Raw genomic sequence first — 26,742 nt, 5'->3', positions numbered from 1 at the left:
GATTTAGGGAAGTAATTGTGGCAATAAGTGTAATGGACAGAGAGGCAGAAATTGCAAGAACAGAAAGCCATGGAATTATCACTTTAACATTAGAAGACAATGAAAGGTGTGTACAAGAAAGGGAGGAAAATGAGCTATGAGTGCAAGGACCTGAAGAAGTAATCCCTTAAGGGGAAATACCAGGATTAAGCACAGGAGGAGACTGTCACTGTCAGCCACTTAAAGCCAACAATGCCTAAACCATTCCTCTTAATGCTGAGGAACTGAGTGTATCAACCAGATTCTAAATTAAAATCACATTTCACAACTTTGATTCTTTTAACAAGAATACATCAGGTATTATATAGGCACAAAATGTTGCATCGAAAATAATACAGAGGACTTACACAACACAAAATATGTCTGGGGTCTGAAAAAAAGCAAGGAATTAAGTGTATAATTCTGTTGCTCATATACAATTCCATCTTTTATCACTGAGATAAGACCAAAATTTTCTTGGCCCAAATGCTTCTTTGCGTTATTTAGAAATGGAAAAATCTTGGTTTTCTAAAAGCATGTTTGCATAACAGAGCTGTGTTTCAAAGTACCTGCCATCCAGCATCGTTGAAATTCTGCAGTAGCATTTCAGTGAAATAGATGATCAGGTTGTGTCACATCACAGAAACTAGTCCAAGTGAAACTAAACTGAAACAATACAGGATGACATCAGCATTTAAGCAAAGTAGGGTACAGCATATGAGCAAAAGCAGGATGGAAACAATACAGTGTTTCTGTGGCATCACTGTACTAAGAAATTTAGTTTTCCAGGTTGAAATGATCTTAGAGTGAATGCTTAGTTTATAATATCATGCAATATTTTCTTAAATGTTATAAGGAGAGGCTTTTATTTATAGCTGTGCTACACAGAGATGTTTAAGCTGCACACTTCAGCAAATGCATGTACCAGAGTAGCTCTGGAGCAGCAGAAGCAACATTATCAGATACCACTGAGCAAACTCTGGTGATTGGGTGTGATTTGAGGCAACAGGTTCCAAAGAAACATCACCAGAAGCAATTATTTATTTTAAATTTACAAATCAGTGCAGATCAGTGGGCCTTATTAAGAGCTCCTGAATGTGCTGTCCTGCCAATGCCTTTGTTGCTTTTCTATTACTTAGTGCTAAAGTAAATAAATTGGCAGTATTCATCCTTTTAAATTGCACATTGCTTAGAATAATGAGATTCTTTTCATCATTAGCCCTCAAAAAAAGCTTCTTGCAAATAATGCAGAGCTTCTTTTAAATTTAATGTCTCGATAAGCAAAATTGTTAAATGCTAGATGCTATGGAATTACATTTGGTCTTCTTTAGAATGAATGCTAATTAACATGTAAATTAGCAATTTAACCCTCTATAAATTGGAAAGAAAACCCATGGGACACCTAATTTCATAGTTGTTAATGATGGTCCAATGACTGTAAGATATTTCTTAAGCATTTCATTATGTAAGGAATTACAGACATGTATTATCAGATTTTGGCATTTAAAACAGCAATAACCAGAATGTCAGTTAGATTAAGAGCTTTTCATTAATGCCTGTGTTATTGTCCTTTCTATTCTTCTCAGAGGGTACACTTTTTGATTACCAAAATTTTTCAACTAATTTTTCAAGCAGGAGGAATGTTTGATGCAGTTTGATGGATGGCTTATTCAAATAAGAAAAAAATCTGAAGGATTAGATTTTTAAAAAAATGTGCCAAACCACAAACAAATGGGAAATTCTACCCCAAAATATCAGCTTAGGGCTAAATTTTATACAATTTCCCTCCCAGAACATGAAGAAATACAATATTAATTATGCTGACACAAAAGTTATGGAAAGTCTGGCTGACACTGGGTATCTGTGGTTCAAATAATTTTCCATTGTTTAAAACTTTGCTTCCATTTAAAATATGGATAAATTAAAAAAAAAAAAGTCAAAACCAAGAAAATGAAAACATTCTGTCTTATTTAACGTGACAATTGCAGTCCAATAAATTTTGAAGCAAAATATTTTCTGAAGCATTCCATTCAAATAAAAAGTTTTTTTTTGAGCCAGTCATTTATTTATTTATGTATTGTATGAAAAGTGACTAAAATCAAGATCTTCCTCTTTGGTTCTTCTGAAATGCTAATACATACAGTACATAGGATATTTTCTAAGAAAATAGCACAGATTAGAAGAATCTAAATATTTGTGTTTAAATTATCATTTCCAGTTAACCTTCAGAGCAGTCAGGCTGGATCTTTGACTGTACTGTTTAATGAACGAGATAAATTTTATTGGGTGTTGATGTCTTTTTTTTAAATGTCTGTATTCAGACGTCTTTTCCACTTTTTAAATGCCAGCAAAATAAAAACAGAACTAGCAGAATATACAGCATGTTTTCTACCTATTTCTCTGTAAAATTATGCTGTTCATGCAAAAATATGTATTAATTATGAGCCAGTAAGAACTGGGCAAGACTGAACATACATGTATATTATATTTCACATGCTATCTTCAAAAGCCTGACAAACATTACATAATGTTGCTTATAGGCAACATAATTTTCATTTTTTATTTTTTTCTGTTTTTTTTTCCCCCTTAAATCAGTAGATTTGGAATAACTGGTATCTTCAGGCCAGGCTCTATAAGTCTTACTTCAAGTAATGAGGTGATAGGGACAAAGCATTGCCAGATGCTGTGATTGTCTTTTATTACTGTCTGTTCACAAATACTTTCATTCATATTTTTAAAATGACTCATAGAATAAGGTACTACTTGGCCAGATTAAGGAACCTGTTGAGCACATTACAAAACGTCTGTAAATATCTGTGCCACAGTAAGCTTTTCAGAAACACTGGGCAATTAGCTTTTCTAGCAACTTGTTATACCCTGAAATGTTCACAGAAAAATTCCATTTTTGTCAGCTTCCTCATAACTTTTGAATAGTGCTCTCTTGGTCATATCTTTTCCTCCTCTGGAAAAATAATAATTCTTCTAATCCCATTGGCATCTACAAAGTATATCTGGCCCTATGAACATCTGTCTAGAATTTGCATCTATTATAGTTCTGTTAATTTTTTACTATCTGCACCTTTCATGCAGTAATTAATGTGCAAGAGCAATTGGTTCCTGTGGAGCTTTAAAGTCAGGCTAATCAGCTATGTTTGTGTTTGAAGAACAGTACGGTATGCTGTGTAGGTCTTGAAGGGGCATTCATAGCAGAAACAAATATTTAAAAGCAAACCAGAAACATATCAGTGCATCACCAAGACAGCAATAAGAATGGGGAGATTAGTAATTTATTATCCTTACTTAGTTAAAAGCATTAATTAACACCTTTTAACATGCCTCTAAGGGAAAAATAAAGGAGATAACCGAGACTAATTATCATTTCACAGCTTTTGCAATTTCATAATAATTAGACTCCACCAGGAGTCATTATAAATGTGAGGGCTCTTTAAGAACCTCTCAGATGAAATTGCAAGCAAATATCTACAGAAATGTAGATGAGATTCATGTGAATACCAAACAAATATATTAGCACAGGTGATGGGTCAGCAAAAAGCAAATGTTTCCTGAACAAACAAACAAACAGAAACCAAAACAAAACAAAAAAGAAAAGTAAACACTTGTGAGTCAGGAAATGCTATTTTTTTAGAGTAGAAAGATTTTGAGGGAATGTGAGATCAAAACTATTTTTTATTCAAAAGGTTTACATTATCTATTTTCAATCAGATTGAAATGGTTCATAAAGATTTAAATACTTTGCATTAACACTGTTACTTAAAACCTTTTAAAACTTTTTAAAACTTTCTTGTAAGGTATTTAAAAATACTTCTAAAATATTAATTGTAACATATGCACTCATATTCTTGAGATAAAGAAACCGTGCAAGTTGTAACTGTAAGGCATTATGTTTCATTGCTGATTAGATGCATTGACATCAGGTCTCTTTGAAGCACTTGAAATTTTATTTTTTTATCAAGTTTTCAAAATTTTGTTACTCCCAGTAAGACTAAAATGTAAAACAATTCCAAATGTCAAAATTTCCTGCAAACGACAAATTCTGGTTCTTTAAACAAGTGTGTAAGCCTAGAGAAATTGACAGGAACCCCTTGGAAGTAGCACGCTTTATGCTTGTAGTTAGTGTTTCTCTTGCTTGTTTTTGGCCCTTAGCACCTTGATGGATTCTTAGCACTGTTACCTTCAAAACAGACACTTAAATACTGATGTTTAAAAGTGTAAGGTCAGTCACATTCCGCTTAGGATATATGAGATTTGGCAAGATACTAAATCATTTCTAGCAGGTGTGATTATTGCTTATGTTCTGAACTTACTCTGAATCTCCAGTCTTAGATAACCATCTGGTTGTGTGAATATCAAATCATAATAAGTTGAGAAATTACTCGGTAGCATAATAGCATGTTTAGGGGTAAAACAATACAATTTATTAAATCACATAATTAACAATATTTGTATGCAAAGACATTACCATGTAATTTTCACTTTTTAAAAGGAACACAGAATATTCAGATTAACCTCATGTTATTCTTTACTTTAAATCAAATTCAGTCTTCTTAACAGCTCCTAATGAACAACTTTTCTGAGGTCTGCCTCATTTTTATATCATTTGAGTCTGGGTTACACCAAAGATTCAATTCATTGACATAATTATGGCTCTCAAAAGCCCATGTCAAATTCTGATTTCCTTTCCATTTTGAAATTTAGCACATCATAATGTCCCTTTCCTTGCTTAAATAAGAAAATGAAGATTCTGTTCTGTAATTTGAAAATAATAATAAATTGGACCTGTAAACATGCAAAACAACAAGTCATAGCCTAATAAATCTGAACACGGAGCACATGAGAAGTGTACTATAATTGTTATAGCAATTTTCTGTTATTTCTAGGGAATGAAAACAATGTTTTATAAAAGCAAAACCTTTCTAAAAGTAAATAATACCTGGAAAAATCTGGAAAAACTAAATGATAATTTATGACCTAGTTGCCCTACTTATTCTTGTCCCCAGAATAATTTGCAGTATTGTTTTAAGTCCCCTAGTCCAAAGAATATAAAGTCACTATCACCATATTTTATTTATATTAGTGTATATTATAAGAGGGTTGTTATTCCATTTGAGTACAGAAACTCACAATCTTTCTTTTTTTCTTTTAAGAAGCCATAATATAAATAAATGATCAACTTCAATTTTTACAGGAATAAGTTTCCTGGAATGGAGTATTAGATTAAAGCTTGCTTAAATGGTTGTTTTTTTCAAGGGGCAGTAAAGAATTTGAGAAGTGACATAAAATAATTCTGAAGCTGAGAGTGTTAGATCAGCTTTATAATATTATATGTCCATGTATACATGAAAAAAATTAGATGTGTGTTTATGGCATCATTTGATATAAGAGTGAACACAAACATAGTCTGGAGCATGGGTAAGTACCTCCCATATCTCTCCAAAATACAAGGGGATAAGAGAAGCAGGTTGGGATTGCTCTAACAAAAGTGCATGGTGCTCATTTTGACCCTCTTTCCAGGGAGCAGTTTCTTGAAAGATATTCAGAATTTTAAATTATGGAATCACAATTAGAGGGTGTGAAGTTGCAGCTCAGTGTTACATTATACACCAGTGGGCTGAACTGCGCATCTTGACCATGTACTTGTTTTAACTCCCTCTCTTAGTAAAAGCCTCAGGCACTTCAGGTTGCCATATGATACATTTAAGGGGACCAAATACAAATAACAAATTGCAAATAAATAACACTTTAAGCACATGGCAATAAAAAGGGTGCTAGCTAGGCCAAAATGTCTTTATAAACTGGAAAATTAGGACATCATTCACTGTGCACAGCTTGGTCATCTTTTTTTCATGACACACTGAATTTGCTTAGGAAGCACCTTATTGCTTTTGTTATTTCAGAGGGAAATGCTGCTGAACTGTAAAAAGAAATGGATAAGTCACGTAGCAGGAAGAAAGGACACTAAAGTCAAAGGAGACCACACAATAATAATGTGAGACAAATTTGGAAAAGAATTTAATGAAAGAAAAAAACATATAATCCAAATAACATATTTTAAATCAGTAAAATTTACTGAGATGTGTTCTCAGAAGATTGTCTCTGATAATCAAAGGCTAAACCAGACTATTGCAGGAGTGAATTACCCTGGAAAAAAAATGGGACATCTGCTCATCTCCTACTGTAAATAAACCACAGACTGAAACATAAACTGCTACTCCAGTCCCATGCATGAAGAAATTAAAATTAACAGATCATCCATTTGAATTTGCTGCCTCCATGGGCCTGCCTCTTGTCAAGAATAGCATAAAAATTCTTCATCCGCATTATGGGTCTCTAAAAAGCTGATCTTTAATCTGTGTGTTATTAGCAGTATGATGATCAACACAGGCATACAGGAAATTAAAAAAAGCCAAATATTTGCATATATTTGTATAAATGACAAACTGTAACATACACTTCTATAAGAAATCTAGTTTCATAAAGGTGAATGAGCTTGCCAAGTGGACTGGGAGGAGGGATTCAAATGAAAAGAAGTGAGAGGGAACTAGGATATTTTAAAGAGCACTTGGCAGATGGTTTATGAACCCAAATCCCACAACTGAAAAAGACCAAATAGCTCATAAGCAGCTAATCTCATTTAAAAGGAAAGTCAATTCTCTGTGGCTTACATTTATAATAGAGAAAGGAAAAACAGACTGTAAAGATCATAAATCAGAAGTGAAGAAATTAGAAAAAAAGTGATGGAAGTAAAAAGGGCAAAAGGAAAATCTGTAGCCATCAGAGGTGAGACCAAGAAGGTTTCTGAAAGTATATTGAGGACATAAAGAATCTTCTGCTCCAAATAGAAATGAATTACTTGCTAGCAGTGATGTAAACAGGACTGTTCAACACATATTTTTGTTCTGTACTTGGGGCAAAGCCAGTTGATTTAGTCACATCTATATTTATGATGATGGAGAAGTACCACTCTACCAATAGCTGAGGTTATTAAATAACATCATCTAAATATTTTTGTATCAGTAGGTTCAGGTGACCAACATTTAACTATTAGGAAAGAGATAGCCATAAACTTTCCTGATTATTAATGCTGATTTTTAATAGGTCTCATCACCAGAGGAAGGTGCATCAAGCTGCAGGCTAGATAATGCCATGCTGAGATTTAAAAGAATAAAACAAGAAAATCTGTCATCCTAATATTAGTGCCAGGGAAAATACTGGCAAGACTGATACAGGACTCCAGAAAGGATTAAAGAATGATAATGTAATTAATTTTGTTTAACGTGCTTTATCTAAAATAGTTCTTGTTAAAGTAAACTTGATTTTATTAATTTCTCTGATAAAACATAGCAAATCAGAATGTCTTTGTCTTGTGTTATTGAACAGTTATGATGAGGTGATTACAAAAGTCTTTTGTAGCCTTTTCTTATTGACAAAAACTGTAAGGAAATGTCATAACCCTCCTTTACTTTAAGCAGGCATTTTATTATAGTATTGTTGCTAGATTCCTCGTTACCTTTAACTCTTCTGCTCCAGAAGATTAGTCTAATTTGAGCAACTTTAAGAGAAATAATATTTTTGTTTTGACTGAATAAAAACAACATAAAAAAAAAAAAATCACACACCCCCCCCAAAAAAAAAAAAAAAGAAAAAAAACAACAAACAAACAAACAAAAAAATAACCCAAACCAACTCAAGGTTATTTTCATGTATATCCATTATACTCTATTAGGAAAAAAAATCCAAATTTTACTTCCTTGAGATTTTTAACAAGGTTTCTGCTTATAGGTGCCTTCAATAACCTTCATGCATATACTATTTTTCACTATTTGGCCTGATGATGCCCTTTCATCGGAAGTGCAGTGAGTGGTACCTATGATCAACAATATATTTATCTCAAGTACGTATTAAAATTACTCTTTTTAGTGGTGAACTTGTTCTCTGGCACAGCACTTCAAAGTCACTGTGTAATGGTCTGCTGGTTCAGTTTTCCTTTATGTAAAGCTATAGACATAGCACAATAATTTGTAATAGGTTTATCATTTATGCTTTATCGCTCCCTCAGAACTACCATAGTTATCAAGTATGAACTGATTACACCACATTATGTATCAAATTTACGCTTAATTAAGATGTCTCGCATCCTTCCTTTTGTTTCAATGGGCTTAAAAAGAGTTAGATGTAGTTGTTAAACATATATCTGTTAGTGCTAATTCAGCCTCCTCCCTGTTCTTTTCAGAAGTCACTCCATTTTCTGCCTTCATTTCTTTTTTTGTAAAATAATGGTAGAGATGCCTTTTTCATAAAAAGTCTGTCTATGGGAAGCACTCTCTATTATTATTATATCTACTATTATTTTTCTTACTCTGACAGTCTAATGACCACATTGGAGAAAGTTTGATGCCAGACTTTGAACTCACCTGTTGAATTCTTGGATAATTCAGACTCTTTTTTTTTTTCCTTAAAATGTAGGCACTTTCTGTATTCCACCCACTACAGTTAAAACAAAGAATAACAAAGTGGTGCCACAAGTTTCAAAAAGATGTAGAAAAGGCTTAAATATTTTTTTAAATAAGATTACGAGAAGTACTGAAAATTTGGAAAGGAGCCAGTCTTGCACAGGGTCTGTAATACCAGTTTCTTCCCTTTAAGCATCTTAAGTTAAGAGGCAAAAGAAATAAAATGTATGAGATTTTGTTTTTTTTCCTCTGGCGAAGAAAGAGAGCCCAACAGCCTGATGAGCAAGGTAATATATGGATATGCAGTGAAAATACAGTCCCTGACCCAAATTTCTTATCATTCAAATGTTTTGCTTTTCCTAGGCAAGGTACTCTGTATTCCAAATCGGCACTAGATATGTCTAATGAAATTATACAGTGTGCAGCAAGGTTGTTGGAGCATATGACAATAAGTTAATTGGAACTGATATAAACATGGGTGGTCAGGTGGAGCATATGCTGGATCCACGAATAGCCTTCAAACAAGACACAAAGTGTCTGTTCTGTCCTCTCTCCTCTGGAAGTGGCCCCCATGAAACCCATCTGTTTTAACTTCAGGGATTATAATGAGCACAAATGGATGTACTTGCATCCAGCAATTGATGAAATCAGTTTAATTAGCAGGAATACTTGCAGAACTGGTTGAAAAGTAAGAAGCTCCCACAGAAAAGACACAGGTAAGCACTAGTAGGTCATGAGGCTTTCTGGCATGAAGACCCATTGCAGTCGATCAGACTATCTTTCTATACAGCCTTAGAGGAGTTTCAGTGAAAACATGTGTAAGCAAGCCCTCCAAAGAGCTACCTGTAATTTATTCATCTGGTTGAATCTCTAATCAACACCTCATTCACTGATAGATGGATTCTGTAAGGCATGTCTGAAAACTGACTTCTGCCCTCTCCTGCTATCATCTCATTCCCTAACCTAGTCATACCAGCATATTTTCTTTCTGTCTTCCCATTCAGTCCCACTTAGAATATTGAATCTGTTAAGATTGACTACAATATAAGCCACTGCAAAAAATTATTACTATCACACACTTCAAAGTTATCTGTAGCTATTTATATGTGAACTAAATGAAAATGTATCAGCTAGTTTTTGAGCTTCCTATCTCATGCTTAAATCCTTTATGTAACAGCCTTTCCAAATTACTTTTAGGATTTTATTTACCATAGTAAAAACAAATTCCTTCCCTGTTGTTTCCTCCCTTTCACTTAGAGAGCTAATGCCATAAGCTTTCAACATGAAGTCTAATTACGTTTTCTAGTAACTATCATTCTCATTTGATAGTTTGCAGTATGAATTAGTTTTGCAAATAATGTAATTGGTTCCAATGTTAGGGTTACAGACAAGAGAATGATTACTGAAATTTATATTCCTTTCTTTCCTCATTTAACCCTTCCGTGGTGAATTTGTTTAGAACTTAATTAAGGAGCTTTTCAGCAAAGTGGAAATCAATCTGTAAAGCTACTCGGGCACTCAAACGCTCACATTATTTCATGAACTTAAACTCAGAGAAGGCTCTCTAAATGCGACAGGAGACATATACCCAAGAAGGCAGAGATGTCTACTACATTTTTGCCTGGGGCTGCAATGCATTACAGAATGATGGATATTTTGGAGGATGCATTGTGAATGATATTCTGGAATAAAAAATTCTAAATTTAAGTGGAAAAAAATCATTCAATTCATACTAGCCTGCCATTTTCTAACTTAATGCATAGGAAATTAGCTTTTTTCCCCAAGCTTCTGTCTATTTACATTGATGCAGTTACACTACTGTGAATAAGAATATTTGGTTTTCAGTGTTCTTGCAGCAACAGTTCTTTGCCCCAGCATCTGATGTAGTTATGTTAAGAACCTCTGTTAGATCTATAGAGAGAAGGATGTTGTGGGGGACCATGTCAAAGGCCTTACAGAAGTCCAGATAGATAACACAGTAGCTTTTCCCTTCTCCACTGGCGCAGGCACTCCATCATAGAAGGCCGCGAGTTTGGTCAGGTAGGACGTGTCCTTGGTGAAGCCATGCTGGCTTTGTCAAATCAGCTCCCTGACCTCCATGTGCCTTAGCCTAGGGGGATCTGTCCCATGACCCTCCCAGCCAAAGAGGTACAGCTTACAGGTCAGTAATTCCCAAGGTCCTCCTTTCTGTCCTTTTTGAAAACGGATGCAATGTTTCCCTTTTTCCAGGGATTCACCCGACAGCCATAACTTTCCAAATATCATGGAGAGTGTCTTGGCAACTACATCAGCAAGTTCCCTCAAGACTCTCTGATGCACCTCATCAGGTCCCATAGATTTACGTATGTTCAGGTTCTTCAGGTGGTTATGAACCTGATCTTTTACAGTGGGAGGGACTTTGCTCCTTCAGTTCCTGTCCTCCAGTCCATCCACCCAAGAGATGTGGGAAGAGAGATTGCCAGTGAAGATAGAGGCAAAAAAGTTGTTGAGTTCCTCAGACTTCTCCTTGTCCATTGTTAACAGTTTGCCAGTCTTGTTCATTGCAGGGGGTACACTTTCTTTGACCTTCATTTTCTGGCTGACATGCATGTAGAAGTATGTGTATTATTATTGCTATTGTTCTTTGCATCCCTTGCAAGGTTAAGCTCCAGTCATGCCTTGGTCATCCTGACCCCATCCCCACACAACTGGGCAACATTCCTATAGTCTTCCAAGGATACCTGTCCTTGCTTTTACTGCCTGTGCATTTCCTTCTTGCCCTTCAGTTCCACCAGCAGGTCTAGACTCAGCAACGTCAGTCACCTTTCCATATTTTACACCTGGGGATGGAGAGCTCTTACGCTCTGTGGTAAGCATCCTTAAAGGTCTGCCAGCTCAGTTCTGCTCTCTTGTCCCTGAGGGCAGTTTCTCAGGGAGTCCTGTTGACCAACTCCTTGAACAGCTGCAATTTTGCTTTACTAAAATTCAGAGTCCTGACTGTACTCTTCACCTGACACATATACCTTAGGACTGTGAATTCCACCACTGCATGATCACCACCGCATGCTGCCCAGGCTGCCTCCACTCTTGAAATCACTAATTAGTTCACTTGCATTGGTGACCAACAGGTGTAGTATTGTAACCGCTCTGGTATGACTGTCTGTTACCTGGCATGAGAAGTTATCCTCAGTGCATTCCAGGAGTCTCCTGGATTGCCTGCAGCTCGCTGTGCTACTTTCCCAGCAGACATCAGGGTGGTTGAAGTTCCCTAGCAGTACAAGAGCCTGCAAGCATGCCACCTCCTGTAGCTGGAGTAAGAAGGTTTCATCAGCAGGCTCCCCTTGATTGGTTGGCCACAAGGTTCCTTTTGTTGCTTTGGTCTCTAATTCTTAGAGAGGAATAGAATAGATTCAGCAGTTTTTGAGTGGGTCTTATACAAAGAAGACAGCATGAGTCAGACCTGGTTGTATAAGTAAATCTTTCCATACAGTGAATATTATTTTCTTTTGTTTTGAAATAGTCTTTTAATATTCTATGTGGGTGTTTCTAAAAATGAGATGGGTTACTTTTAGATATGGCAATGTGCACATGTACATGTGCACAAAACTCATAAAGAATGGAACACGAGTCGAAGAAATAGAATATAACTCCATGGCAGTTATATTTGTAGCAGGTGAAGGACAGAACACAAGATTTCTATTAAATAAATCATAATTTATTACACGTGCCTGTATTTAGATGCCCAGTTAAGTGCCTAATTACATGAAAAATCCAATTGCCATGTTAAGCGATATTAATTTTCAGGCACACCTGCTGAGCTTAGGGTTGTCATTCAGGTACCTGCTCAGTTGCATGCTGTTGTGCACCACCTGCAGAAAATATTTGTGTGCCTGTCAGGAGTCTGGCACAAGTTATTAGTGAAGAAAACCATGGCTTTGCAGGTTCAGCAGGCAGTCCTATGGTCTATCCAACATCGCTGAAAAATTTCATTACAGTTCCTAACTGGAGCTCTGGCAGTGAAGCTTTTTCTGTTCTGATGAGGTGATGTGCAGGGAGAGCCGTTTCTCTGCTCAGACTGCAGATGCTTTTGATTTCTTGGACCTCATCTCCAGTTGACAAGTCCTCTGCTATGCTTTCCTACTTTATTTTTTCTCTACTACCTTGACACATGCTGTACGCCATTAGAGAGAAAAAATACTGCTGGAACTTCTATTCTTAGTGTCGGTCCATTTGCTTTGTTGATTATCATCATAACTGTCAAAGAAGTGAAATGGCATTATTTTGCAGTACCTACAATCCATAGTACTAGCTTTCACGTTGCTCTTTGTTTCCTTGACAGTTAGAAACTGTTTCTGTTTTTCCTCATGAGTGCTTTATGTATGATACTGAGCAGCTAACAGTGACAGCTAAAGCATAGCAAGCGGCACTAAAGGACATTTCTCAAATGTGTTTCTTTGCCCTTTCTTCACATTGAAGATGTTAATAAGACTCAAGACTACCTATGTTTTTCTATGGAGGATAGGATCTTTAGTGCTTGAATACCTCTACACTCTCGTAAATATAATTTGACAGAAAGTGAGGGTTCATTCTGGGAAGTTTATTTGATTTCATTTACAGCTTTGGCTTGAATGCATTATTTTAAAAGCTCCTTGCTTAGACCAAAAGGTGACATTTTCTTACATATTCATCCATTTTACTGTAAATTGCAGGGAATGAGGTTGAGGGAATGGAGCACTACATGACAGGCCTGGAAAGGGGCAAGTCAACAGAGAGGGAGGGCACATGTAAGGGGCATGAAAAAGGGACAAGACTAAAATTGTAGTGGATCAACCACTTCTTTTCAGGGAACCAAACCCTAAGAGCTTTAAAGAGAACTTTGAGGTTGTCCTGTTTCAGAGCCCAGTGCAGTGAAATACTAGATGTTGGAGCTGATAGAAACTTTCTGGAGAAACAAAGAGATTTGCTGTAAGTACTTCTGGTGAATAAGGTTAAACTTTCAAGAGGCATCAAGAGCCTATCTTCATACAGGAGGTGCTCCAGTCCCCTGATCATCCTTGTGGCCCTCCTCTGGACTTGGTCCAACAGTTCCATGTCCTTTTTATGTTGAGGGCACCAGAATTGCACACAATACTGCAAGTGAGGTCTCACAAGAGCACAGGAGAGGGGCAGGATCACCTCCTTCGACCTGTTGGTCACGCTCCTTTTGATGCAGCCCAGGATACGGTTGGCTCTGTGTGCTGCAAGCACACACTGAAGCCGGCTCATGTTCAGTTTCTCATCGACCAACACCCCCAAGTCCTTCTCTGCAGGGCTGCTCTGAATCTCTTCTCTGCCCAACCTGCAGCTGCGCCTGGGATTACCCCAACCCAGGTGTAGGACCTTGCACTTGGTATGGTTAAACTTCATAAGGCTGGCATCAGCCCACCTCACAAGTGTGTCAATGTCCCTCTGGATGGCATTCCTTCCCTCCAGCGTATCAATCGAACCACACAGCTTGGTGTCATTGGCAAACTTGCTGAGGGTGTACTCAATCCCACTGTCCATGTCAGCGACAAAGATATTGAACAAGACCGGTCCCAACACTGATCCCTGAGGGACACCACTCGTCTCCAGCTGGACGTTGAGCCATTGACCACAACTCTTTGTGTGCGGCCATCCAGCCAGTTCTTTATCCACCGAGTGATCCACCTATCAAACTGATGTCTCTCCAAGTTAGAGAGAAGGATGTCATGCGGGACAGTGTCAAAGGCTTTGCACAAGTCCGGGTAGATGACGTCAGCTGCTCTACCCCTTTACTTTATTCAAGTCTAGCTTGCAAAACCACCTCTCTACACTCCATGGAAAATTTAGCATTTCTTGGTGTTGATACTATAGTTCTAAATTTCATGGAGGAGCACAGGGCCACCTCCAGTCCAAGTGGCAAGTAGATGAAGAAGTGTAGTTGTTAGTCCTGGTCCTCAAACTTTCCGGTTTGGGCATCTGCCTGAATGCACCAGAGCTTCCTTCTGGCTCGTAAACCTGCCTTCCCCAAACACCACAGCACTGGAGGGATGGTGAAGGGAGGAAGGCATTTCTGCCATGGAGCATGGAAGCATTGACCCTGAACAGGGAAGTTGTAAGGTTGGACATGACCTGCTAAGTCCCAGAGATTGCAGTGAACATAAAGGCAAGGTTAACCCCACTTTTTTTTTTTTGCAGAGGACGTTTTTGACACTTTTTGATTTGTGTCATCTTCTCCTTCACTTTTCCTTATATAATCAGCAGTGCAAACCCAGGTAATAAAAAAATGTAATAAAGGCAAAGAATTTTGCTCCCTTCAATAGGAATTACCTGATTTCTAGACATTCAAGGAGGTAAAAAGATATTGTGAAAATAACCATGAAAGAGTTTCCTGATCAAATGTTTCAGAGAGCAGTTTTCTCCTTCTGGAAAGGAAAAAAAGAAAAAAGAAGACTTAAAAAGAAAGCTACAAAACCTACATAGAAGCACACAAACGTCCATGCATACACGTGCAAGTATAGAGACCTATAAAATATGTTACACGTGTGAGCTCAGCTTTATCCCAGTATAATGCCTATCGATTTAATTCCAACTGATTGTGTTAAATATGTGTCAAATATTTTCAATCTCTTCTTAGGATGATAGCATTTTTAAGTATATTTTACTCTCCATTTACGTACTACACCAAAAGCAAATATATTGAGTAAGAGGAAATGCATCTGCTGTGCACATATTTAATCCCCTCTTTTTATTCTTTTCACACAGAGGTTGAAAGATTTAAAACAAAGGGAATTTGCTCGAAATGTGGCTTCAAAGTCATGGAAAGATGAGAAGAAACAGGAAAAAGCACTCAAGCGGCTCCACCAGCTTGCAGAGTTACGGAAGCAGTCCGAATGGCAAGTATTTTTATTTACATTACATTTTAATGCCCTCTTTCCCCAGTCCCAGAAGAAATTTCCATATTTTTACTTCCACACTGTGTAATGTACAGAGATAGTGTATACTGTAACCTGTTTTCAGCTCAACTCCAAATGTTCCTGTTCCGTAAACCATAAAATTGAAAGCCCTGAATTACTTGCTATTTAAAGGTTTGTGTTTTTCTCTCCTGTAGCTAGTTATTCTCCTCTCTTCTGAAATGAGTGTAGATGTTTTTATAATATCACTATTTTACCTTGCTCAAACTGACCTGAATAGATTAGTATAGCTGTTTTCTCATTTGATAGAAAGGGAACAGGAGAGAAAAAACACCTTTTTTGAGCATCTGTGTTTGGTTTGTGAAAAATTTTCACTACTATTAGTGTACTGATATTATTCTCGCATTATCTCTGTAGAGTAATGGAAGTATCATCATATGAATGAAAAACGAGTAATTAACTGAAATAAGTTTATCCAATATTGTTTGCTCTATTGATAAATAACTAGATACAGTACCAAGTTTGCACTAAGAAACCTTTACATTTGAAAAATCTCCTTGGTTTAATGATGCTGAATGTTTCACTAGAATAGATTGCCACTAGACCAATTATTTATATTAATCTACGACTGTAATGAGTTAAGTAGATAATTAAACTGGCATCCTTTGAAATTTGTATCAAGCTTACTGTACCCTGGAAATAATAACATTCAGAGTTTATTATACATTCATTTTAGCCTATGTAATTGCATTTGGGTAATCTGCTGAAATATAACAGTTTAGTGCTAATGTGTCACTTTAATGGTTACAACTCCATTTTCATATAAATTCACTGAAAGAAATGTAACAGCCTGTGGGAAGATGCCTTTATGCCCACACACTTGAAGATGTAGTCTCAGATAGACCGATAAGGTCAGTGATAATAGGAAATCCAGAGTGAGATGGGGAGGGAAAAACGGGTTTGCTTTTAGAAAGAGCCAGGAGTCCATAATTCTTTACAAAGAGCCTGGAAAGACAGTGCTTGTTATTCCCCTTTGTAATGACTAATAGGTTCAGAGGTGGCTGAAAACCATGATCTTGGTGGATGGGTAGCATTCCCAGATGCTCGGGCAAGAAAGAAATTTAGCCTTTCTAAGAAAAAGTCTACACATACATACACAATTGTGGTTATCCCTGAGTACTGTGCCTCAAATTCCAACAGAGTTTCTTACAAAAGGTTAATACAATTGGACAACAAAATTGTTGTTAATCTCATGCACAGAAAAACTGAAAATGCAGCTTTGTTTTCCTGTTCCAAGGAAACTTTGAAAATGATGTTTTTTCAAAGAGCCTTCTCACAGAGATAATTTCTTCTTACGCAGAAATAGGGTTGAATTTTTATCTCCTGAAGCAAAACATGTGGCAAATCCAAATATACTCTCAGAAATGTATGTATATTCTCATACTCCAAGTTGACCCTACTCTAGGGAGTCTTTATGTTGTTCCTACTGCTGAAGATCAATGCATTTTTACAGCATTTTAAAACATTCTAGCCTATTTATAGATAGCTGTTATGCAGACACTGGCTGTCATAATTTACTTACATTTAATTAAACTATTTTCTAATTTTTAATCAAATTCTTTACTGAAGCAGGTTCCAAAATTTTTTCATGCAAGTGTATAGTAGTACTGAATTGATAGCAGATGTATATAATTGGTCTAATGAAGTGCATGTTTAAAATATTACTTGGAATAACATTTGTATGGAAGCTGTATATGTCGTATCTCTAATTTAAAATGGCAGCAGTCATTCCAATCTCAGTTAATTATCTATTGCAAGAAATCAGTGGTTTACTGTGTTTGTTAAGGCCTCCTCAGGTCAATTTAAAAAAAAAAAAAAAGTACAAGAAAACAAAAGCACAGATTTAAAATTTGAGACTGGGGAAGAAGGAAACTGTAATTGATGGAAGTAGAATACAGAAAGAGAAAATATGGCAAAGTTAAATAGTGATTGATAATGAGAGCACTGAAGTTGTCATTAATATTGATGGAAATCCACCAATGTCCTTTTGCCACCAATGTTTGGTAACAGTTTTAGCATACTATCTCTCTGAATTTTTTACAAAAACATTTATTTTGGAATAACATAAAGATAAAATAAATATATACTCTTTAAAAAATCATACATACCCCACCTCCCAAGCAAGACGAATGCTTAACTGTTTGACTCTGCAGATGCTCCAGGTAGAAAAGTCTCATTTTGATCAAAGCCCGATTTCCTTTGCAGTGGCCTCTCAGAAAACCAAGACTTACACAAGCTTCTCTTTGATATAAATTCACAGTGAAGACAATATTGTTTATTTTGCATGTACATGGGCATAACTCTGAAAAAGATTATGCATGTGCTGACTTCAAATCATATAATTTCCAGCATGAAAAAACTGTGTTGCCCATATAAAAGCCCAAGCTTGGGCCTAGACTGCACATTTACCCTTTAGAAACTTAGTTTTCCCCTGAAACAGTGCAAACAACACACTTCTTTACCAGACAGGTAATGGCAAATGTGAGTTCTGTCTTAACTTGGTTAATTAATACAACTTTCTTTATTATTTATTTATTCATTCTCTTACAGCATCACTGGGAGTGGATCATTGCTTAAAGCCCCCCGATTTGTCATGGAAAAGCAACAATCACCAGATAGCATTTTCCTGTGCAAGGGCAGCAAGTTCACAGCCAGTTCTCAAAGAATGGCCGTGAGTGAGGGACATGGTTTCTCCAGCAGCGTAATAGAGAAACAGCAGCTTGTCATAAGCAGGCACCAGTCCCCTACTGAAAGACGGCATGCACTTGGGAATCAAGTCCCTCAAATGTTCCCAGACAGCACCAACACTTCTCAAAGGGCAGGAGTGTCTTTCTCATTCTCTAAAAAAGTTCCTTTGAAGCTCGAGTCCTCAGCATCAGTCTTCAGTGAGAACTCTGAAGAAGGAAATGATTGTAGTGAATCGCTCAACCATAAAACAAAGCAAGCTCTTGAGAGCTGCCTTTCTGGCACATTTTCAGAGGAGGATGTGAAAGCAAGCTTGGATATAGGGTCACCTATTACACAAGACCAAATGGATTTGGATAACAGTACATCAAGTCATGTAGCTGCAAAACTTAAAATGTTAAAGGAAAATGATGTAACTAGTGATAGAGAATTAGAAGAAAAGGTCAGTGCTCACTCTTCATTTTCCAAAAGTAAAATACAGCTTTCAAATTTGGAGTTTGCTGGTTCACTTAGAGAGACAGAGCAAGAAAGCAAATTGAATGAGTCCGAGCAATTGTTAGAAACTTTCATTTCACCTTCATGCCAAGCTAGCAATTTTTGTACACAGCCAAACACCTACAAGCACAGCAATGCCCACCTGCCTGACCAGTTACCCGAGCTCCCACAACAGCCAGCACCTGAGCTGTCATGCACAAGCAACATTAATGACTGTCCTAGAGTGGTAAAAAGAGAAAGATCTTTGGAAAGGTCAGAAACCACAAATGGGAATATGGAAACGCTTCCAAAGGAGACCATGGCTAAAGAGGTTAAGCCCCAGGCATTGCCTTTCCTCCATGTAGTGAGCAAAGATGGCTCTACTGCTCTGCAGTGGCCCACAGAATTACTTTTGTTTACAAAAACTGAGCCCTGTATTTCATATGGCTGTAATCCATTGTATTTTGATTTCAGACTCTCTTTAAATCACAGAGATGGTAAACAGCATGAAACAAACAAAGCAAGCTGTAAAGAGCATTCTATAAATAAGACTGCAGATGAAAACGAAGCCTCAGGTTTAATAAAACACACGCAAATGTCAAATGAACAAGATAATCAGTTGTTGAAACCAAAGAAGATGAAAGGTTCCCTAAATTCAAGAAAGGCCAAGCAAAAAGTTGAGTCAGACATAGGGAAAGAAATGGATGAAAATGGTCAAAAATGCATTGCAGATTATTTGAACGAAAATATACCCAAAGTGCCTGATGTCTCACAAAAGGAGTATGTGACAGAAAAATGTCTTCATACAACACCACTGAGGAGACCTTTAAAGCATTATTTTCATTGCTGTGAAAGAAAAAAACACAACATTAGAAATGAAAGCGTTTCTTTTTCTGCTTTTATGTCTAGGATTAAAAAGTCTAAAACTGCAAAACATCATTTAATTTATTCTGAAGCAAAATGTGAAAGCCAAAATGACTGCAGATCCATTCAAGATGTGGCCAGCTGTAGCAGTGACATAAGTGACAGTGGAAAAGACTCTAGTGGAAGTTTCCTTAGTTATAAATCCAGTTCAAACAGCAGGTATTCAGAAATTGAAGGATGTGAAGATTATACAAGATGCTGGAGATTCCTATCTCTTCCAAAGTCCTCCTCCGACAAACATTCCAGCTATACTGACGCTTCAGTTAGCAGTACAAGTAGCTGTATGAGCTACAGGAGTACCACATCAAACAATCACAGCAGAAATAATTTGCTTTTTTGTTGTAAAGGAAAAAGCAAGACAGCTGAAAGGCACAAATGTAAACACAGAAAGCACAAGTGTATTTTCACTTCTGATGATACAGACAAGGAGTATCTTTGTTGCAGTAGAAGTCATGGAACTAGAAACTGTACACAGAGAGGTACAATTAAGCCTCAAAAATCTTCAAGACATAAAGTTTTACAACACAGAGACAGATCTAAACACAGCCGATGTAGACACCGGCATTTTGGCAAAGTGCATAGTAGAAGTAGAAGCTACCATAACTCCAAAAGTTGTTCCACCAGAGATTCCAGAAGCAGTGAAAGATCATCTAGTAGCAGAATATTAAGAGGCAGCAGTTCAGGATCCTTCCCTAAAGAGACTGACAACTGTGACAACAAAACAAAAGAGGAGACAGAAGGAGGTTCTAAGACTGAACTGAAAGCTGAGACTGCACATTACGAATCTCTGAATGAGAATAGTCAGTCAAAAAACTTTGCCACCTGCTCTTCTGAAATCCTGGCAAAAGACATATGTAGAAAAAGAAAGTCACTGACAGCCAAGTTGCTTTTAGAAAGAGTGCAGTCCAAGAAAACCCAGGAACAAATGCATGACTCAGAAAGATTTTCAAACGCTTGTGGGGTAGAATTAAAGGATCACTCACAAAGTCACTTTGCTCTTCAGTTTTCATCATCAGTAGATGACATTGCAATGTTACCTTTGCCAGAGAAACTGCTAAGCATAGGTGAAAATGTCATGGGGCATAAAGAAATCAGTTCATTGGAAACCAGTGTGAAGAGAAACAATTTTGAAGGGTCAGAGATAACTAATGTTGCTCTTTCAACAGGCACTGATTATGATCATTGTCTTTTTAAAGACATCATTCAAATAGGAACAGGCTATAAGAGCTCAAGCATAAAAAGGAACACAGCAATAAAGGAACAATCCAATCTCTTCATTAGTGAAGCGCAACCCTTTATACAAAGCTGTGACCCAGTACCAAATGATTTCCCTGGTGCTTTTTCCTCTAATAGATACTCTGTTGCTAATTCAACAGAGACCAAAGAACTACATGATGTAAACATGGAGTCGAACCAGGCAGAAGGTGGTTCAGACTCTCATTGTGACAATGCTATGCAGAAGTATGACAACACAGTAAATGACCTTGAAGTGTACAGTAAATCCACCTCCCCTCCTTTAATGCAGCAGTCTATCACCTTTTCACCAGAGGAAGTTGACAAATACAGGTTACTGCAGCTGCAAGCCCAGCAACATATGCAGAAACAGCTTCTAGCAAAACACCTGAAAGTTTTGCCTGCCCCAGGACCAGCTGCCTTCTCTGCAACACCAGCAGTTCCTGCCCTCCCTGTTCAGCAGCATGCCACTGTCACCACCATCCACCACACACTGCTGCAACGCTTTGCTGTCTCAGCATCTATGCATCCCCACAGTGGCCATCTCTCTCTGGCACAGCTTCATCCACTATCTCAGGCACATTTCACTCCCATATCACTTTCCCCCCTAGCACCAGCCCTCATTCCCACCCACCCTGCTTTGCTGACAGGGCACCCATTGCACTTAGTCTCCACCACCCCCCTCCACCCTTCCCCACTGACCTTCCCAACACTGTCACACACTGCATATATCCCAGCCTTATTTACACCACATCTGAATGCAACCACACCTGTTATACATCCAAATCCCTTAGTCCAGCCATTATGCCAAGGGCAAGAGCCCCATCACTATTTCTGCTCTAGCCAGACCCAACAGTTACCTACAATAAAAGAAGTTTTCAGCGTTTCTAGCTATTTAAACTAGCCCAACTGATGACAGTTATGATCCCAACATGGCTCCAAACCCAAAATAAAATGAATTCTTCAGTGTTCAATCACTTTAGAGGGAAAATGTGTTGTTTTGCTGAGAGCACAATGACAAATATTTTAAAGTCCACATTCTGGCTGACAGCATATGAATGTTGATTTTGTTCTTGTATCACTGAGAAAAAGCTGGTTTAAAGCCTTTTATGATAGAAGGACAGGTCCAGCTAGTGTCATTCTACAGAAAGTTTGGAGAGAGGTTTGAAGTCTGTGACTTTCAGTAGGAATGGGACTGCAGCACCCAGACACAACAGGACCAAGAATATCAACACCGATGAGCGATTTAAAGTAGCCAAATTTAAGGCAGAATAATCTTGACACGCCTCAAATGTTTGCTTTTCTGAGTGTGTATACGCAAGTGCATAGCACCTGGTCTAGTTAAGGTATTTCAGACTGAGCAAAAAAGAAGGTATCTGGGACCACAAGTCCCTCGTTCTGTCTCCTGGGCCCAAAAAAATGGGGAGCCTCTGAATGAGGGGTGCCTTGTTAACACTGGAAGAAGAGGGTCACAACAGTGTCTCAAAGATACTTTAGTGATTTTATCCCTGGGATATGTTGCTTGGACAGTGTAAAGGGACTGTAATCTGGCCACAGGTACACAACAGAAAAGTTCCCTTAGTGTAGGGCGCTCTGCTGGCACAAGCAGGCGGCTACTTTTCTCACTGAGCAAAGCAGACCCAAGAAGACAAGGGAAAGAAGGGGATGAAGCCAAGTTCTTTAGCATTGCATGGCTGTGGCTGTAGCATAGGGTATGTCAGCGGTAGGCTGCAGCAGCCCAGAGTTGCCAAGCAGCTAGGGCTGGCTTTGAACTTCAGACGTCCTTGGCCAAGCCTGCAACACTTCTTTCCTACCAAACAAGAGCTCTGATGTGTGGGAGAGTCTTGCCAAAAAAATGTGTAAATATGTTTCATCCCTTTCACAAACAATATAAACAATTGGCTGGTCCTATAAAATCATGTTGATATTCATAAAAATGCAGAAGAAAATTCTGAGCAGAAACTGGCTCTCAAGGTCAAGTCTCATAGAAATACATGTCACAGTTCTCAGCATTTCAACGTATATTGAATCTAAACAAATATGTCAAGATAATCGCATGGCTTCCCAAACTCTTAACTACAAACTGAAGTTCTGATTCTGCAGTGTTTGAATGCATGTATCCAACCTTCAGGGCAATGTGTGTTAGAAAGTGCTAGTAATAACTGTGTATTCGGAAATAGGTCAGGGCTTCAGCATCTCTTTGAATGGCACATTTTGACTATTTTTATAATGTTTCTAACTCAACATGGGATATTTAGCATGAAATTAAGTTTATAATTGTGGTTAGACTGCAGGCATGCTTCTCAATATAATTGGACGGTGAAGTGTCTGACAGACAGTACCTGTTTGTTTGGATTAGAAACATTTGAAATCATTCCATTTGCAATAATGTAGTGCACAATTAATAATGTATCTTTCAGAATTGAAATAAAATACATTAAAAAACTTTTGGAGGATTTTATTCCATTATATTTGGCTATGCAAAGAAACAGAAAATCTAACTGCAGCCAAGTTGAGTATTAAAAATGCAACTTAGGACCAGTTTTCTAACTCAGTTTTAATCAAATTAGATTGATCCAATGCAATAAAACTGAATTGTTTTAATTTTTAAAAGCAGCTGCTTCAGCAGAAACTGGTATTGTGCCAAACTTCTCAAGAGGCTTTACAAGTTGTGACTGCTTGTTTTGTGTTTGGAAAGTTAATGTCTCTTTGAATACTTAACATTTTAGCCATCAAATGAAAGCTGTCAGGAAAAGAATCTGGAGACTGAGCAGAAGCAAAACATTTTTGTATTAAAAAAAGGTGATGAAACCAGCACCATCAAATATCTCTTGGTTGGATTCCCAGCCGATTTATTAATTTTGCTAATAAAATGTATTCGTGCCATTTTGGAGTGACTTACCTTTATTTTTCTAATATAATTAACTATTAATTTAGCATATAATTATAGAAATAATTTTCTCATTTAAATTGTAGGGAACTTCTTTAATTGAAATTATTGCCTCAGGACAATAATTTTTGTAAGAAAGGAATTTTCTTTGGGAAAGATGTTAAATATTTACACAGCTTTAAAATTCTTCCTTTCATTTTTGGCTGAAGATCTTCCCCAAATTAGATCTGCATTTATATCTTTCTATACTTCTGAAACTTTATTTTCTGCTAATCGAATATATTTCACTGAATATGGCTTAACACCTTTGAAAATTAGTACTTGCTTGATCAGATAGAGTTCACTCACTAAGTGAACCACTTGGAAACATTAGTTATAAATCTGTAGAAACACTCTGAATTGGACATTTTAAAGGAGCAGGTCAACCTGTCCCCTAGAAGAGACTGACTAAGCTGCACAGACATCAACACCAGTTCAGGGCTAATGCCAGCCTAAAAGATATGTTCCCAGCCCTACAAACTTTTAAATCCCAGCCCAGTTCCATCCCTAGTCAAGAAAAAAAAAAAAAAAAAAGAGCTGTTCTTCTTGTATATATGAGTGCATTTGAATCCTACGTAAATAACACCAAGATAAAAAGATGGAACAGAAGAAGTGACAGTCTGATCTCATCTTTAATGTATACACACACATTTTCTATCCCTGCTTATTATAGGTGATCCCTATAGCAAGAAACCTGACCAACTGAAACTTAACAATATCCTACTATATAGATATTTTATGGAATATATTTATATATGTTTCCCTTTATGTATGCACAACACAATGGGATTCAAGGAAGGAACCAAATTGTAGGTTGTCCATTCATCATGTATATACCAACAAGGATGATCTGGTAAGGCAACTGAATAGACAGTAAAGATTAAATTTAATTCTTGGAACAATGGAAATTAGGATTCTAAGAAGTATTAATGTAAAAAAAAAAAAAAAAGGGATTAAGAAGGAACAGAAACAGCACAATAGCAAGACAGTGGTCATTGACAGCCAACAAAAAGGATGTCCGATACCATCCTGAGTACACAAGAAGGATTTTCATAGAGAAATGTAGTGAAGTTATCAGCACAGCTGAAATGATGTATCTGCTCTAATTGCTGCCATATTTGTTTTTCATCAGTACTTCAAATATTCATTATTATTTTTACTAAAAGCATAGTTGAGCCTGATGTGTGGAGCCGTGCTACAATTTTGATTTTATCTAGTCTAATTTTTCAAAGAGTTACAGTATCCTGGTGGCAGTGATATAGACACACTAAGTTAATAACCTATTTTACCTTGATTGTATATTCTTGATACGTAATTGAAAAAAACAGGTCACCCACACTGTAAAATTACAATAATAAAAGTTTCCCGAGTTATACAACAATAATTTTTTATTTTCTTTTTAACTGAGGCATTTCTGGAATACATTTAACATGTATATTTGTTGTGCATATTTGCATAAAAATACCATTTGACCAGATTGATTTAAAAAGTGTTAAGTTTATATTTTAAACTGGATAATACTCTGGCTAGTATAATATGTAAACTAGTAATTTTGTTTTGTATTCTCTGTATAAAGTGTTTTATATTATACAGTAGCTAAGTGAATTGCACTATTGTACATGCAACATGGCTTTTTTTTAGGTTATTCAAGGAATTCCTGGAATGTAGTTTATTGCAATAATTTTTTTTTTTTTTCAATAAAAAGGCTTACTGGTATAAAAAGTGTCAGTCATGTATTTTTAACGTAAAGCATACCAAAAGGCATTAACATAATAAAATGCAGAATGATGCAGAGATATTCTGTATTTTAATCTGCAGAACTGAGATGCATTTAATTCATCCCTGTGGCTATAATCCTGAAATTTCTTAGAATGTTTCCTAAAGATTTTAGTATGTGTTATAAAGTGGGTTGTTAAAATGGAACTGAAAATAAATATTCCTTAAAAAAATTATACTATCTATGTGGTTTTTGCAAGTACTTTGAATGTATCAATATCCTCCTGGATATTTTTATGCACTAGTCAGTTCAGAATTATATTTATAACTCATTTGTCATGTTCCCCAAATAATGTCTCTGAGCTACAATTCCTAATGTTTGTGTAGAATGTCCTTTGGTAAAGAAGCTAGCAGTAGGATTCACAAATGCACTATTTATTCAATTTTTGACTATTCTTTAGCACTTACCTTAGTCATTATAAGTTTCTCTTCATCCCATGTTTTCCCTTTCACTTTGTAATTTTCCAGTTTGTTTATTGTATCCTTCGCTGTCTTTCATTTATATTGTAAGCTTTCTGGCACTAGGCTTTGGGCAGGTACTCAGCTTTGGAGGTTCCAGGCAGTCCTAGCTGCTATACTAATAGTAACTACAAAGCTAGTTATATGCATCAGTAGACAGTTTCAGAAGGTTCATGTGTCCAGAAAAGCACAAAGACTGAAGAAATGTAGCAAACAAGTGCATGTAATAGGTAAAAATCTGTATTTTGAGGTGTGGTATGACTGAGGTCATACTCTGTTGGGTCTATCTGCATAACTGGAAATACCTTGGCCAATCTCTGGAACCAGATTAATCTACCCCTCAGTGATATCTCATGACTCAGGCATTTTACTGAAATTTATTGAAATCACAGCAAATCAACAGAGACATAAATGACCCTGTGTATCTAATTCCATTCAATTGTGTTTCTTCATCAAGTTGTTTCATAATAAAAACAAAATTCAGAATTGGACAGAGTTAAATAAAAAGTGTGGAGTGTCTGAAGGAAATCCCCTGAGATTTAATAGCAATACTATTAACTACAGTGGCCTTCCAATTGTGATCAGATCTCACCTGTTTGCAGTTGAAAAAACATGATACTATTTCAACTTGGATGTCATATGTGAAGATACGAAACTGTCCACACCTCCCTATTCCTGGTAAAGCCAGCTTCTAATTACCCTTTCTTAAATCTTGGATCCTGGATATGTTTAACAGTCAAGCCTAAGATGATTGGTTTTGTTGGTTTGGTTTTGTTTTTTTTTTTACTTTTTTGCTATACCACAATTTATCTGTTCAGGC

General features: G+C 36.8%; 1 protein-coding gene across 1 annotated transcript in view; it reads left to right on the top strand.

Annotated features, from left to right (window-relative positions):
- The window catches only part of ZNF804B (zinc finger protein 804B), a 231,053-nt gene extending 207,240 nt beyond the window's left edge, over window positions 1-23,813 (top strand). Inside the window, exons 3-4 of the mRNA XM_062604997.1 lie at window positions 15,234-15,364; window positions 17,993-23,813. Of these exons, the coding sequence (XP_062460981.1) occupies window positions 15,234-15,364; window positions 17,993-21,662 (3,801 nt within the window). The 3' untranslated portion in view covers window positions 21,663-23,813. The remainder of the gene's footprint in view (window positions 1-15,233; window positions 15,365-17,992) is intronic.
- Window positions 23,814-26,742: the final 2,929 nt, after the last annotated feature.

This window comes from Pezoporus occidentalis, unplaced genomic scaffold (genome assembly GCF_034315485.1).
Source record: "Pezoporus occidentalis ecotype Australia unplaced genomic scaffold, CSIRO_AGI_Poc_V1 ctg9, whole genome shotgun sequence".
In the NCBI taxonomy this organism is placed as follows: Eukaryota; Metazoa; Chordata; class Aves; order Psittaciformes; family Psittacidae; genus Pezoporus; species Pezoporus occidentalis.
The sequence above is the reverse complement of the archived record's forward strand: the minus strand, read 5'-3'. Positions and strand labels throughout refer to the sequence as shown.